The 16,429-nt window shown below is 42.7% G+C and overlaps 1 protein-coding gene across 1 annotated transcript in view; it reads right to left on the bottom strand.

Moving 5' to 3' along the window:
- Window positions 1-6: 6 nt before the first annotated feature.
- Window positions 7-16,429, bottom strand: part of LOC104489291 (EH domain-binding protein 1-like) — a gene marked incomplete at both ends in the record, with an annotated part of 45,649 nt that continues 29,226 nt past the window's right edge. The window contains 2 exons of the mRNA XM_010131437.1: window positions 7-42; window positions 1,182-1,281. Coding sequence (XP_010129739.1) covers window positions 7-42; window positions 1,182-1,281 — 136 coding nt within the window. The remainder of the gene's footprint in view (window positions 43-1,181; window positions 1,282-16,429) is intronic.

Genomic DNA, 16,429 nt, shown 5'->3' with positions numbered 1-16,429 from the left:
TTCAGCAGCTCGTAGCGCCTTTCTAGGTCATGTTCTTTTTCCCTAGGCAAGTTGTGAAAGTTCATCAATATGTTAATTACTAAATCATTAAACACTTAAAAGAACCTTTAAGTTACATTGATTTTAGGACTCGCAACCGACTTTTAACTTTAAGCTACTCCAACCAAACGATATACGGACTCACAACCTTGCTCAGGTGACACATTCAGTAACAGGACCTTTTCATTTCCTACAGCGTCAGCTTCACTTCTGTCCGTTTCGCTCTGTTGTACTACAGGACATAATTATTTCATATTCATCCTCGGAGCGGCTGTTGTGGAATGTCCTTAGTACAAAGCATTCCCCCGGATCTCCTGAACAAATTCCTGCATCAGCCTATTCACCAAGATAATATGACACTGAAAGTATTATCCTATATACGTTCGACCCTAATGAGTAATGAAAATTAGACACGGGATTAGAAAGCTTAATATTTTGAAGGTAGAATCTACTGTTCAAGTTCAGGCACGGTAGGAAATTGGCGAGCACAGGCTCTTCCCCGGGAAGGATGCAGGCATCTACACTAGGTGGCATTACTGAAAGAAACAATCGAACTGAAAGAAGCTGGAAAAGAATCGCTGAGGGCAGAACGTCTCTAAAAACGAGCAGCGACTTCTCCCTTCCTTGCTGGTGTTAGCAAAAAAAGTTTATTTGTCCTTACTCTGCAGTGTCACCGCCCTGTGACTGACTCACCGAGCTCCTCTCGGCAGGCTGGTGCTGCCGAACCGGTGATGGGATGGAGGATTTCTACTAAGCAGGTCACGACTCAAAATTTTGCTCTTTCCCAACAGCCTTCACCTGTCACAGCTGAGGCACAATCCCAATCTATTTGCGCATTTCTAAAATGTAATTTTATTCTACTCGTGGGCCTTTGAAAAGGTAGCTGGGCTTAACAATTATTTAATTATTTTTCTTCACAGCTCCGGCTAATCTCGTGTCATTGCACGCTTTTCATTTTCAAGTCTGAAATGTGAGAAAACCAAGTGACTCGCTGTGTTCCACAAAGCATCCACACTGCTCTCTTTTGAGGGACTAGTTTTGAAGTCTGATGGGAAGAGAGCAAAGAAGTTTTGCAGCTCTTCAATGGGTAAATATTCCAACGAATCACCCCTTTGTAAACCCACGGCTCCATCCATACTTACAGAAGAGAAAGCTGGTTCATTCGTCTTATTAAGGCGTTCTTCTTATTAACCAGCATGAACCACTCCTGCATCATAGCTTCTTCTTCTTCGGTGTTTCTTCCTGCAATCGAGAGAATTTCGTTACCGAGGGGGCACTCCACAAACTGAGCTACATATTTCATTTCAGGTTTTGGAGCGTCGGTCTCCAGTATCACCAAGCATTACAACGCGTACTCTCAAATGGTAAACATGCCATATGACTGCAAGACCCGCTGCCCAACGCTGCCTGCTCCATGAACAGATCTCTGAGAGCAGCCAATCTTCAGCGTACATTTTAGTGTTCTTTATCACGCTGATACCCTGACCTAAATGAACACCTTTTAAAAAGTGCCGTATCTTTTAAATCCTCCTGAAAGAACTTATTGAAAGAGCTTCCTGAAAGAACTGTATTGTTGCGATTTTCCCAATGAAAAAAACTTTGCTGCTAAAAGATGTCTGGTCATCACAGCTTCCAAACACAAAGACAATCCTTGTGGGCAAGATCCACTCCACCCATGCCAACCCAGCGCAGGCAGGATGACGTGGTAGGGATCAAAGTTGCTGCAGAGGAGGTGGTAATCCCGAACCCCTGGCCAAGACACGGGCACCTGCTCAGCTTCTCTGTGCTTAATGGCCACTCTTCCAGACAACGAGCTGGAAAGAGCTGCTCCTCTCCTCAAGCCACAATCAAAGGGAGTATCTACAAATACAATCATTTTGGGGTTCACGTGCCTAAGGGTCCCCACGTGCGTATGCATGGACTAGCATACCTTTTCCCAACCCTTGTCCATCACTGCCTCCTCAGCAGGATCAGGAGCAGGATCACCACCCTCCACAGCCCATCTGCCAGCAGCGCTTTGCCTGACTCTGTAAGGCTCTACGTTACCACCTCTGCACCATCAAGCCATGCAGACAAGCATCCAGAAAGGTCCTGACTATCCTTTCCACACAGCAGAGTCTCTTAGTCAAATTCCACTCTCTCTGAGCTTGAGGACACTGAAAAACCTCATCAAAGTCCTCTGAGGGGACTCCACCTCTGTGCTGACCTGGCATTCTCATCTCTCAAGCTGAGCTATGGTCCTCATTGAATTAGGAAGCTCTCACATTTCTTACGGTTAAAATTAATCATCTGTGGAGAAACCTGGAGTACTGGCAAAGGAGCATGATCTGGGTCATTGGAGAACTACTCTCAATTCTGACACTGCTTCACCGGGAGGCTGTGGGCAGATCTCTTGAGTTTAAGCACCTGATGTGTCATGGATAATCACCCAAATCAATCTTGCAAGGGTGCTAATAGTTAATTCTTTGATGTTTGTAAAGGGTTTTGAAATCTCTGATGCAAGGCGCTGCACACTTGGGGAAGCTACCTCACCAACGTAAACCATAGAATCCCTAGTTGCAGAGAAGCAATTTCCAGCACCAGAAGCTGTAAAGACACCAGAAAAAATATTGTTTTGCTCTAAAAGAAAGCTTTTGATTTCTGGACGGGAGCGTTTGAAATGCTTGCACATACGCGCCTGCCACGTGTGCGTCCACATCCCAAAGCCACAGTAGTGTGCAAGCCCAGATCTGCACGGAGACCCACCTCCTCACCTGACTATGACCCTGCTGCGTGCAAGAGAAGGTCACCAGCCTTCTCCAAACTGATTCCCACTCCTGCTGTGGTCTGTGGGCTTGGTGTATCCACATGAGGGAAGGAAAAGGAGATGAACAGGGAAGTGGGTCAGCTTGGGGTGGAGCTGGTGGAGCTACACAGTAAGAAAAGGTTACACCCTTTGGTATGCTCTTCTTTCTGATGCGACGTATCTCCCCATATCCACTTATCACCCTGGGAAGCTCCTGGTTGATTAAACTGTTCCTGGAAGGTGCTTCTAGGCTACTAGCAGCGAGATGGGAAGGGCAGAGTGTCCTGCAGTGGGGATGGTCCTACAGCCTTTTTCCAAGCAGAAGCCACATGGTCCAACTTCTGGACGATGGAGCAACGAAGGAAGAAATTTGTCCTGTAGAAATGCTCTCCCCAAGACTTCCAACTTCTGGTTTGGGCAGAAAATATTCCGCCACGGCATTTACAGTAATATTCAGCAGTTCAGCACTCCCTTGAGAAGGATAAAACCTTAAAAGGACACTTTGCTGTTAAGTTATGGATCAAAGGCGTTGCTGCATTGGTCCATCTAACAAGGTCTGCTTTGAGAAGCCGATGATCATCAGCACTAGCAACCTTTCACTGAAATGCACCAGGTGGCCGAAATTTATTTGGAGAAGAGGGAAAGCAAAAGGGGATAGATTGCCTCTTTCATTTTTGCAGAACAACCAGACTATTCTGCGACGCGTAAGAATGCCACGCTGCTGGTGACAACCAGTTCTCCCAACTGGACATGCGTGGCTGGAGTAACATTTTAATCAATGTATGACACTAAATTGGTTTGGTTTGGGGTGGTCTGGGGTCTCTGGCCAAAAGATGCCATTATAAACGCAAGCTCTTGCTGCATTTCATTTTGCAAGCCTTGAAAAAGAAATGGGAGACAGAAAAGTTTCTGAGGAGTTTGGCTGAACGGCGGATCTGAACTTGAAGTTTACGTAAGAACGTAAAATTAGAGATATAAATTTCTTTCTATTAATGTTTTCCTCCTAAGTAAAGTTAGTTGCAACATATAATGAGAAAAGATTTAAGTAAAGCTTGGAGCTGTCGTGTCAGATCCCATCAGGTGCCTATTTTGATATTTCCACGCTGACATGAAAGCACACGCAATATCCGTGGAACAGACTGGTTTAAAAGCAAGTTAACAAAGTCTTGATTGTTTTTACAGAATTTTTAATCTGGTTTTGTATTCGCTTTACACCCATGTGATGCCCTGACACCAGTCATGTGATATCGGCTGCGATAGGCACAAATCCCTGGGCCGCAACAAAAGAAGAAAGAGTAAAAAAGAAAAAGCTGAGAAAAAGCTTGCAATTTGGAGAAAGGCCAATTGTACCCTGGCGAAGGCCTTTTTGATCAGTGGAATGACACATGTGTGCAATATTAACAGCGGTCGACGCTGATATTTTATTTGTTGACCGTCAGCTTTTAAATTCTTGCGCATGGAGCTGAAAGAGATTCTTCCCAGGCCAGCAAAACAACGATGAACTCCCATATATAAGAAATTTAAAGAACTCTTCAGCAAATACAGTGCCATTAGCTCATTACTTAATTTTTAAATTATTATTATTTATTGCCCTGGTGGAAGGTTGCATGCGACGCACTATCCATGAAGAAAAACCGCACGTAGTCACCGCAGCGATACTGCGAGCTAAACTCGCATTTACAATTTCTAAATGCAAACTGCAGAGAGACCCTTGCTTCGACACAGTTTCACTCTGTAAAACCCTGCTGCTGGGGTTGGCTTTGTTCGCACTTGCCAAGTGTAAAACAAGTATTTAATTGACTTGCTGCAAATGCTTGAAAATTAAAATTGGGAAAATATCTGTGCTCTTCTTGGGGAAAAAAAAATACTGCAGAGATTATTTAAATGAAGCAAAAAACATGTTTGAGAACAAATCGATCCCACGCATGCAAACCCCTTATCTGAGCCAGTACAAGATGACGAAAATCTATAAATAGCCCACAGATCTTAAACTTAAATTTTTTTCCATAATAGGTGCATTACACTATTGTTTTCGATAAAAAACAACAACAACAACAACAAAACCTTTTTAAAGCTAGTAAGTTGGACCATTACAAATTAATCCTGACTTTAATAACTGGTTAAAGACCCCTTCAGCTTTATAAGTAACAAAAAATATTAAAGCCTGTGATCACAGCGAGCTTTTCTCATTTCTCCTCTAACCATTTGTTATTTAATCCAATACTAGTAATCCAATTTGTCCATCAGACTTTTAAAGGGCAGAATGCAACTTCCCCAGCTTAGACACTTTTCAAAGTACAATATATTTTTCAAATGAATGCTGGATGTTTCATTTTTCCCCCAACTGTTCCTAGCTCTAATGTATGAGGAAAAAAAGAACAAGATGAACATTGTTCGTACTGATTAAGTAAGAGCTCATTAAAGAGCTGTCAGTGCCGTACTTTGAATATGCATGAAGCATATAATCAGATCTAGTACCGTCACTAGAGGAGAATACGGTAAGTACAAAGGATTGATTTAATTACTTAGAGTGGGCTGTGGTGGTAAAGCAGTCTTGTTAGCGCAGAAAGAAAAGGAGGTTGTATTCTGGCACGGTTAGGGGAAAAAGGCAGTTTTAGCTTCTGCCACAATACCTAATCTCAGGATAAAGCACTTTACGTTGTAGTTTAAAATGAAGACTGTCAGTTTTCTAAAAAGACCAGAATTCATCTTATCTTGTTTAACCTCACCTGGTTAACTATCTAGCAGAACATATTTATTCTCTTCAACACATAATTATGCTTATACCTTTTTATCCTATAGTTCAATAATGACTTCTGAAAACAGTCTTCAAATAAGAGCGCACAGAGCTGCAAACATCATACGCATGCAAAACGCTCGGTAAGAGATTTGAAAAACGCAGAGGCAGAAACTCAGACGGAACAGTAAGTACACACGCCTTTCTGTAAGAAGACAATGCAGCTTTTAACGTCCGACTTTATTATTAGATAGTCTCTGAGGAGGATTCGGGCAAGGTTTCTCTAGTTTATTTTCTTTTCTCCCCCTCTTCCTTTCTGATTTTTTTTTTTTTAATCAGTACATGGTTTGGGTTTGGTTTTTTTTTTTTTTAAACAATACATGGTTTGGGTTTGGTTTTTTTTTTTTTTAAACAATACATGGTTTGGGTTTGGTTTTTTTTTTTTTTAAACAATACATGGTTTGGGTTTGGTTTTTTTTTTTTTTTTTTTTTAATCAGTACATGTTTTATTCTTCCTCTAGGAATCCAGAGGAATCCTCTCACAGCAACTCTCAGTGCCATTTTCTAATTTCATTGTCTGGCTGGAGTGGTGAAGGATGCGTGCTCTATTCTTCTCTTCACTTGACATCTTAGCAGAACCCTCCTCAATGATTAGGAATGAGCCCAACACCAAGCCCGGAGTAGCACAGGACACTAAATTCTGCCCTCAGATGCAAGAAACTCGTACTGACGTCTGAGTTGTGATTCTGCACGGTAATAGCTCCTGCGCAGGATTCAGTCAAGGCTGCGGCACAAAGTTTGTGGATTTTTGTCCCCTAACGGGTACAAATTTTAATAATAGCCAAAATAACGACAGACAGAAGTTTAATGATAGTTAAAAAAAAAAACCAAACCAACCAAAACAAAAGACGAAACAAATCCCAAACCCCACCCCGAAACACTTGATTTTCTCCTGTGGCTCATCACACGTATTCAAATACGATTTTCCTGACTGTTACTCAAAAGCAACTTGAGCCAATTCTCATCTGCAATGCTGAAGAATTACAAGCACGTTACCATTTTTTGAGAACAACACAAGCAACCAGCTTATTTTAACAGCTTCCAGGCAGTCTTTTAAAACTGCCTTTTCCTTCACATTCTTCGGGATTTACAAATGGATTTTTGTTTACACTGAAAGCTAATTATTTGTTAAATATTTAAATAAGAAGCATCTTGACAAATGCCTCTTCAGAATCAATTTGAAGAAACAATTCCAGGTTTTTTTCCCTGTTCCTGCTAAAAATACTTCCAAAGCCCCCCCCCCCCCCTTTCTCCGCCCCCCCTACGAAACCTTAATTCCAGGTTTTTTTCCCTTTTCCTGCTAAAAATCCTTCCAAAGCCCCCCCCCCCGTATGCTCAGCCAGCTATCAGTACGCTTATGTGCCATTAGACCCATTATTGCTAAGCCGTTTGGGCAGCTAGTCATTAGATAAACCCAATATGGATTAACATAGTAAACCTGTACATTGCTAAGAAAACAGAGGATAAAGTGCTATGAAACACTTAAAAGGAAGAAAAAGCAGCAACATGCAGGGACAAGATTAGTTTACAGTGTAAACGGATGAACAGTAACTCCTCTACACTTTATACCGCCGTAAATCTGTCAAGATAAGCCAATAGATTAATATTTTTTACAAAAATCCTTACACGTAACTGTATTTAGCTCTTGTGCGAAAAGGAATTATAACTCGGGGAAGATAAATAATAACGGGTTTCTACCAGCATCCTGAACCAGCCCATTCAATCTGGCAAGAAATAAACAGTTTAACAGAAAGCACTCTGTACGCTGTCTTAAGCAGTAATTGTTTTTAAATTTTATTTGCACTGCGTATAGTGTGTGTGCCATGGTGTTACGGTCAAACACAGAAACCTCCCCACGTCTCCCCATTTACCTCAACAGAACTACATGAAAAACAACCCACTTAAGACAGAGCCCATTCTTCACCCATTTGCTGATGTTTACACACAGTTTTAAAATAGAATAGAAGAAGCTTTCTTCACTCAACACACTTGGGTGAAGAGGCCAGCAGGAGAATGCCAGCGCATGTGAACTAGAGCGGGGCGAATAATGACAAAAACTGGCCAACTTTGCTCTGCTCCTCTTTCTGGGCTATTTGTCAGTTGACAGAAGCTAGATGACCACCGAGAGCCATCCACACGCCAGCAAATTCACCGATTTAACAGGGAGGTCTTTTGAAAACGCACCCCGTCGCCTTTATTTGCCTGCTGAAAAAAGAGAAGCGGCATTCACCCAATCACGGCGACGAGCTTTTACGAGTTTCTGTATTAGAAGCAAGCGGACAGATTGGCTTGTTTACCTGAAGGAGAACATGAATAGCAAATAAAGAATAGCTCTAGGATGTGTCTCATCTTGTCTCCTAAGAACCTGGGGAAATCCACTGAAATTGAAGGTGGTGAGTTCAAAAGCGATAAAAAGAACGATCTTTCCTCAAAACCTCCTAATTTACCAGTAGAACTTCTCACCACGAGGCAGTGTTGAAACTAAGGGCTCAGCAAGAATTAAAACCAGGTTGAACATGGAATATGGAAAGGCAAAGCTGTAGCAATAAATATTCAAACAAACAAACAAAAAACCACAGGAGGCAGGAATTGGATCCTCCTGCTTGATGCCATGAGCTAACCTTTAATTTTTAGAGGTTAAATCAAGGTGTTCCCTGGGGCCAGGTTAGCCTGTAACTGGTCCCTGCAGAGCTTCCTCCCCCTGCCTGGGTTCAACTCATACCTGCCCCTCTGCGAGACAGTGTTCTGGACCAGAGCGTGGGGCACATCTGCAATTACAGCTTTAGGAAAAGGAAGCACGGGAAGGGATGAGAAACAACGCCGTGTGTTTTAGCTGACCAACCTCACAGCGCTAACAAAGGCTGATGGAAGGTCTCGAACCCTTCGAATTCAATGGACTTCCCACTGATTTTAACAGTCTTCTCAACTCACTTACTGCGAATGGCTTGTGAACAGACGAGCTCTTGTTTTTAACGCGAGTCACTGAATTTAACAAACACTTCAGCAGAAGGGCCTATATTCACAACAGATACTCTTTGTAAAGGAGAGTTACACAAGACCTACTGCAAAAATGTGTCCGATGGAAATGAAAGCCAGGGTGAAGATTTTAAAATAACTAGCGATCCATGATTTTTCACTGAGTGAAACTGAGGCATCCCAAAAGGGACCTGTTTTCCCGGAAAAATCACCCTCCTCTGCTTTCAGAGGACCACCTTTGGTGGAAAAGCTCAGAATTTTGGTTAAAATAACTGTTCAAAGTTCTCAATGTCAAAACGGAGGCTGCAGTAGGCACCCCTCAGCATGAATGGAAGGGCTGCTCCATCTTCAGCTTCCAGCCTCCTGCTTCAGATTACCACACCCAGCTTTCTTCCAGAATACTTCTTCCTTTTGCTGAATGAGGACCTACCCGGTTATTAAAAATCACTGAAACTGAACAAGAATCGTCACCATGAGATAAAGAGGATGGACTGCTGCTCAGATGACCCTGCAGAAAAGCTGGCTAGCAGATGAACCCCTAGCGCAGTTTTCCAAGTCTGAACTGGATGGGAAAATGCCTGAGGAGCATTAGAAAGGCAAATTCATGGCCACTAACTTGCTGTCTGAGAGCAGTTGAGAAGGAGACATTGATGTCCACACAATGGAGTCTCATAAAGGTAGGTAACCACTGCCAAGAATCTGCCAGGCAGAGTTACATTGCGGTGCATTGTCTGACTCTGTTTCAGCCCCCCAAAGTACTGTAACCCTAACGAAACGGAGCTGCCAGTGAGGGAATGCCTTTATCGCAAGCACACATCAAATTAGCTTAATATCAAGCAGGAAGCTTGTTATTTCTTTGGATTCTGAAACATAATAAATCGGAGAGACTATTTAAAATTTTGAGAGCTGCGTAAACAGAAGGTCAGGGTTCCGACCGGCATGTGCAAGGATTTATTCTACCTGGAGTGGGACTGATTCACAGGCAAAACATTTGTGGCCTGCAGTCTTGGCAACGTAGAATTATCACAGGACTGAAACTTCCACAAAAGGGGAATCGCCTGAAAGACTGCTGATTTTTCTCTGTGTGGGGAGTCAACACAGTGGCCACGAGAAAATAACAGAAAATCAACAGAAACGGAATGCCCAGGCTTGATAAAGATTACGAATATATTTCAAATGTCGGACCATCGATCCAGAACAAAAGATCACGTAGTTTGTGGCTCAAAATTCAGACAACAGGAGGAGAGATTCAACCAAAACATCTGCAGACATTCCTCTAAGACAGTGATGCTTCCTCCCTTGGGGACACTGCCTACAGGGATGCTAGTGTGGAGCAGAACCCATGCGTGTCCTGTATCACCCTCTGGTATTCCTTGTACCCAAATTTTCTCACGTGGCACAACTTCATAAGGAGCATGGGCTTGGGAGAAGTATAGATCAGAACTTCGCTTGCAGCACAGGAAACACACACCTTTAACTGATATACTCAAACCTTTGAACCTACGGAAAAAACGAGACGTTCATGCCTGGAAATTCACCAAGAAAGAGATGATGGTCTGCAATTGTTTTGCTTGTAGGTTGAGAAGTAGAGTTGGATGCTTTGTTATGAGTGATAGTAATTTCTCTATGGCTCACGACTCCTTGGGTCAGCAGCCTGTTTCCTTGGCAAGCGATGGCTGGATCAGATTCTGAAGTGAGAGGTCAGTTAACCTTAAAGTCATTGGACTGCGCTCTACTAGGCAGGGTATTACCCCATTTTTACCAAATGTTGTCTTCCTTCCTTCCTTCCAAACCGTATTTTCCTGGAGCTGGGAAGTGGTGGTGGACAGTATAAAATGACTTCTTTAACGGACAGGGCCCAATTTAACCCAAGCAACTGCCTGAAGCGAGATGATGGTTGGCAATGAATGTGACCTCGTACTGGTGTTAGTGAAGACACCTACTCTTACTGGGAGTTGCCAGGTTTGTACTTCTGGGATCCAAAGCTTTCCAGGGCTAACTAGGCAAGTTCAGTTTAGATTGAGGTGTCCTGGGGCCCCACAGTTTCCAGTTTTGACAGAAAAGGTGTTTTGGTGGTAAACGGGAGAAAACCAGGAAAAAAATAACAGGGCTTTCTGCAGACTGCAGTGGCAACGTGGGCCAGGAGCCCTGGGGTGACCAAAGTGCCTTTTGCCCGCTTTCTTCTTTACAGGCAGGTACTGGTTGTAGAGAAAGCTAACTTCCAGGCATAAAGCCAAAGACTGTGCCTACCACATGAAAGAGCATTTATACTGCAATACCGCAAAGAAAGATGGAAATCAGTTGAAAGAAGCAAGTGTCTGTTGGGTCTTGCAAGACTTTTGGAAGGCTCACAAGCCCATTCACAGTGCCTAGGGCTCTCCCAGAGTAGCCTCCTGCTACGTGGGCAGCACTGCTCAGGCTCTCTTCTTCAAGCTGGCTTCAAGCACTTTGGCAACAGGTTTTTTTTAAAGCAATGATGAGGCTACAAGCCAGGGAAGTGCATGGAGAGGAGGGTGACTTATCGTTCAGTCCTTCCAGCCAATGGCAATTTTGTGTTACTTTGAGTAAAAAAACCCCAAACACATGGGCATTGTTGCTGCTGAGCTGCTGTAATGATTTAATGAACTTGACCAGGGAAGGCTGAATACACACACTGCCCATGTCTGGTCTTGGAAAGGTCTCCTGGGAACCTCTGCCTACCAAGGCACAGATGTGGGACTGAAGAGATGCGGTGAATTAGAGAGCAGGACTGTGAACTCTGGGGTTTGGCGTGGTGTGTTCATCCTGTGGTTGCTCCTCAGCTGTAGAAATGCTGGGTACTTGGAAAAGCATGGCCAGATGGTCTTCCTTCACCGAAAGCAAGCCAAGACTGCCTCAGAGGAACTGCTCATGGGAGGAGATGGGAGACTGGAGGAGAGAGAGTTTGACGGTAAGAGACTGTGGAGGCAAGATGACAGAAGTGAAACTGGAGAAAGATTGACAAACCTCGGGAACTCTAGAAGTTCTCCATCACCCACAAAATGCACGATTCTGGTAACTACAAAACCAACACTTGTTTGGAAATTTGGGTATGAAAGATCCGGACCCTGAAGACCCACGTCAGAAAAGCAGCTTACCAGCACGCCAGTTTATTTGCAGTAACAAATTTTAGCAAATGGCTTTGATTCAATACTAGCAGGCTTTTCTACAGAACTCTGCGGGCTTCAGCACAATTCAGGGAGGTCAAGTCACACCTGGATGCAACACAGAAGCACAGATGCCCCTTTGTAAAGAAGACCTTGCTCGTAATGTCACTGAATTTCTTTCACACAGGGTTTTGGTAGTTGCCAAAACTCCCATTACCGTAACACTGGCAGCAGGTTAACATTCCTGAACACTGGAGAGAGAAGCATCTCATCGAGGGCTTTATCATATTTCTTGCTTTATCGTATCAGAAAAAGCAGTAACTACTAACGCATAGTTTCATGAATTTACCACGTTTATGCACGTTACAATAAAAATCATCAATTCTTGTGCACATGCTGAAAACCTTTTCTTCTGCCCAACATATGTTGCTATTAGCAGCATCCTTCTAGCCTCCTCCTCCTCCTCCTCCGGTATTTCCAATAGAGAATACTCACAAACTAGCACCACCAAAACCCCAGGCCAGTGTTACATAGGTATCATCACGGATTCAGAATCCTTTGAAACGCTTTCACTACTTTTTGTGCTAAATGTAAAAAGATGAAGAAGATGTCTTCAGCGATACTTTTAAATTTTCTACCGTACCAGAGCTGCCACTGTTATACCGCCTTCTCTCGTGGTGCGCTTCGGCATCTGCGTCTTTGTCTTTCAAAATATGGTCGGACAACTCTCTACCATCTTGTGGTCTGGCAAGTTTTCGGTTCACCTGAGATTAATCATGCTGAGCTAAGCAAAAAACCAGAGTGGATGGAAAGCAAGGCTGGTAAACAGCTATAAAAACTACGGTGTTATTAATTTTTTCTGATTTACATAAGATACGACAATAGGAAGAGACTGCAATGTTTTCCCTGTCTAGCTACAACTTTCTGCTTATGTATATGCACCGATACTTTTCAGGCTGGCTGCTTGCGATCCTGACGACGGTGACAAAAACCAGTTCTTAAATGGAGTTCATCTCTCAGGCAAAACTGGACATCCATCATCTTCCTCCCCAAGCCTTGACAGTGGCGGACACGAATCTGCACTTACTTTTGAGAATCCCAAAGAGAATTGTGAATTCAATTGTTTTTAAAACACCAAACTTGGCTCGGGGAGCAGGATGCCTCCTCCTAGCTTACTCCTCCCTCCTCCAGCGCAAACATGTATTGCCGACTGGATGACTCCAGCAAGAAGCATTCACTCGCTGTAATACAAACTGGTAAACACAGCTTGACAATCAGGCTTGTGAAGGTGCAGAGCATAGAAGGGATTTATTTTTGGTAGTGAATCTATACACACATACACGACCAAGCCCCCATTGCGAAGCAGACCACTCCAAGTGATTAATACAGCTAAAGGGGGCAGAAAAGAGATCAATGACAAAAATCACCTGGTAAAAAAAAGTAGAAGGTGTTGCATTAAAAGGGCTTTTACTTTGCATGGGAAACAATACCGAGAAACCTGTATTTTAGCACTTGTATTCAACAAGCACTCCAAAGTATGCCAGGATGAGAACAGAAACCCATCCTTTCTAATAATCTTGTGACAAAAGCTAAAAGACATCATCCTATTAACTAGTGATCTCAACTGCTAATGCAGAGTACTTCCTGGTGCCTTTTATGTAGAATGCTGCTATTAAAAAACCACTAAACATTCACTGTGAACAACACCGAATCATTCATCTTTTATCAGCATCTCTTGTTAGAGGAGTATGAGAGGGGCTGAAGGTGTCATTGATATTATGGAGTGGAAATTAATCAGAAATTTTTCTCATATTTTCCTCATCACGCTCATTCACTTTTGTACAAATTTCCCCCTGCTAAAAAGTTCATACCCAGCCCCCTGTTGTACGCTTTTAAGTTGAGAATATTCAACGAGTGCGTCAACTGAAAGGCACCAGGTCCTAACACAAAAAGCATTCGAAATTCTCATTTAGTTGTCTTTATTTTGCTAGCGCCATGTGGTCCTTGAAGATGTAGAAAACACGGGAAGCCGAGTAAAGATCAGAGCAAGCTCATTAGCATTCTGACAAAATTGGAGTGGTGGAGATGTATAGTTTGCCTAGTTTGTCGTTTTGAAAGCTACCGGTGGTAAGCTTTCTATTTCATTGTGCTTTTGTCTTTTTTGGGGTTTTTCAACGCAGCGGGGTGGTTGTTAGCCTCGGTTTTCACAGTGCATTGTGGGAACCTTGCCTGCACATTCAGTCTATATAGTATCATTTGAGTTCAAGTCAAAAAGTTTTTGCTTTTTTCCTATTTATTTCATAATCACCTATGCTAACGCATCACCGTCGTCTGGCTGTCCAAACCTATCCCGCCCGACACCTAGTTTGTAAAGTTTAAAAAACAAAAGGAACAAAAACCTCCAAATAAAATAAACTCTGAGCGGTATTTAAAATTAAAGCCTTTTCAACACGTTGCTGGTTTTCTTCAGAAGACAAGATAAGACGAAATTAATTTAAATTTCACTGTTTACAATAAACTAGAAATGAATTTGAGAGAGATCCAGTCGATTAGAATTCAAAAGAGACTCTTTCAAACAGAACCCCAATTCTGTTTCAGAGCCTCTTGAAGGAAAAACGGGTTTATGCTCCAGAATTATGCAAAGAGTGAATCACCTCTTAGAAGACCTAAAGAAGTTATTACTCCGGTCATTTGAATTTCTTTATTTATTATTTTTTTGAAAACATAAGGCTCACTTTGAAGGGCTAAAAGGCTACATTAATGCTGCTATTTGACATGAACGTTTCCAAGTTACAGTGAAATGGATAAAGGTCTTTTTGGATGAGTTTATCTGCAAAATCCTTGTGGTTGCCCTCCTATCTCCGATGATGACCCAAAAGAATGTCAACAGCTCATTTCCCAGAGAGCTGGAAAGAGTCACTAGGCAGGCCGTAATCTGCACGTTCTCAAAGAACCATTTCAGACATTACACTTCACAAGCTGTTTAAAGAGATTTTTTCCCCCCTTCTCTCATCTCCACTATCCTACCAGTACTTTGGATATCAGCACTTGGGAAATGAGGACTTTACCGAAGCTGAAATGTGACTTTTTCCACGTTGTGTTGGTGGGCCGTGCATACGCACACACGCTTACACTCACCGTGCAACACGTGAGTGCCCACAGATTCCCCACGCGCTACAAATTCGCGTCACTAAATTCTAGCCACGCTACGGCAGGGCCAAGTAAATGCTAAGGATCCAAACACATTAAGTCCCTTAATTTACTCACTGGATTTTTTTTAATACAAAGTGTGTCAGGCTGCCCAAATCACAAAATCCTTTAGTAGGGAAGGATAAAACCTGGCGTGAAAGGGGTTACAACAGTCTAGACTGGGATACAGTAAATTTTGCAATGGAGTGGGGATTAAAGACTTATTTACTTAGCAAGGGGGAAAGGATAAACAAATATTAAGAGAAAGAGAAACCTTCAAAATTCTTTTTGTCATGCTCTTGGATAGCATCATTACCATTATCATCAAACCAGTCTAAGAGCTGCAGCCAGCCTCTGCTGATCCAGAAAAGCAAACGGTCAGGCCAGAGAGGGAATGCTGCTCTTCGAAACCAAAAAACCACTACAGGCAGGTACATGCCTGAAGACAGAAAGCTCTAAGATACCCCCAGAGCTGTGTGAATTGACAGAGCCAGAGCTAAATTTTGCCATCATATTTAAAATCTGATTTCACTCTACGGCCACGCGAAAGACATGGAATTTCATGACGGGAGATGTTGCAGTGTTTAAGCTATACATGAAGACCTACGTTCCCTCCCCACCTAAAACCAACCCCCAGCCCTGAGAATTAAGTCACAGGCATTATTTTAAGCTTAACAAAAGGCAGAATTCTGCCAGCTCTGAGATGCCACCTTAATTTCAAATCTGCTTTTAATCACTCAGTTCCTTCTCACTCACTTCCAACTCCCAGCAGAGGCAAATAACCTGCAGGCTGTTACCCGCACACCAGTAAAGGCGACCAAATTATTTTCTATACTTTGCAATGTGCTTATAGCTGCAAAATTGTTTATCTCCTTCACTGAGTTCTACTCCGAAAGTTTCCTCCAGAAGAATCGCCGGGACCAGCCATATCAAATTAGAGGGCAGTCAGGAGTGTCTAAGTCCAGCTTTAAAACAAATATCATAACAATTACTTAGCCATATGGAAAATAGAGTATGTCTTTCCTGAAAGCTTTTACACATTTTCTATCTCAAATTTCAACTTCATTAGAAACTATTTCTGACTAGCAAGCTGCAAGATTGCTAAATATCTGACTGTTAACTCACCATGAAGAAAGAGACTCTTTTGAATGGCAGAACTTTTCCAAGATGCAAATGAACAATAATCTAATTTCGAGAGTAAATTAACTCAGGATTCATTTTAACATGTTTCAAAGTCTCTGAAACGAAGTGGCAGTTGCAACCCATGCAACAGAGACACACGCGTGCGCCCACGCTCCCCCAGCCCCGCTGACGCAGCAGCACCCCAGCTACGCCCCGCTCCTATCGGCAGAACCCACATTGTACTTATGTTTAGGTTCCTATGACTTAAAGGCCAGATGTTTCACAAATGACCAACAATTGGAGGTTAGAATAAATTAATGGCTGATTTCTGAGCTTTGATGGAATTAAGCATACTTCTTTTCTCAACGTGCCATGTGAATGTTCCCCCGTAAAACT

The sequence above is a fragment of the Buceros rhinoceros genome, unplaced genomic scaffold (assembly GCF_000710305.1).
Source record: "Buceros rhinoceros silvestris isolate BGI_N320 unplaced genomic scaffold, ASM71030v1 scaffold7382, whole genome shotgun sequence".
NCBI lineage: Eukaryota > Metazoa > Chordata > Aves > Bucerotiformes > Bucerotidae > Buceros > Buceros rhinoceros.
This window is presented reverse-complemented; position numbering and strand designations above follow the sequence as displayed.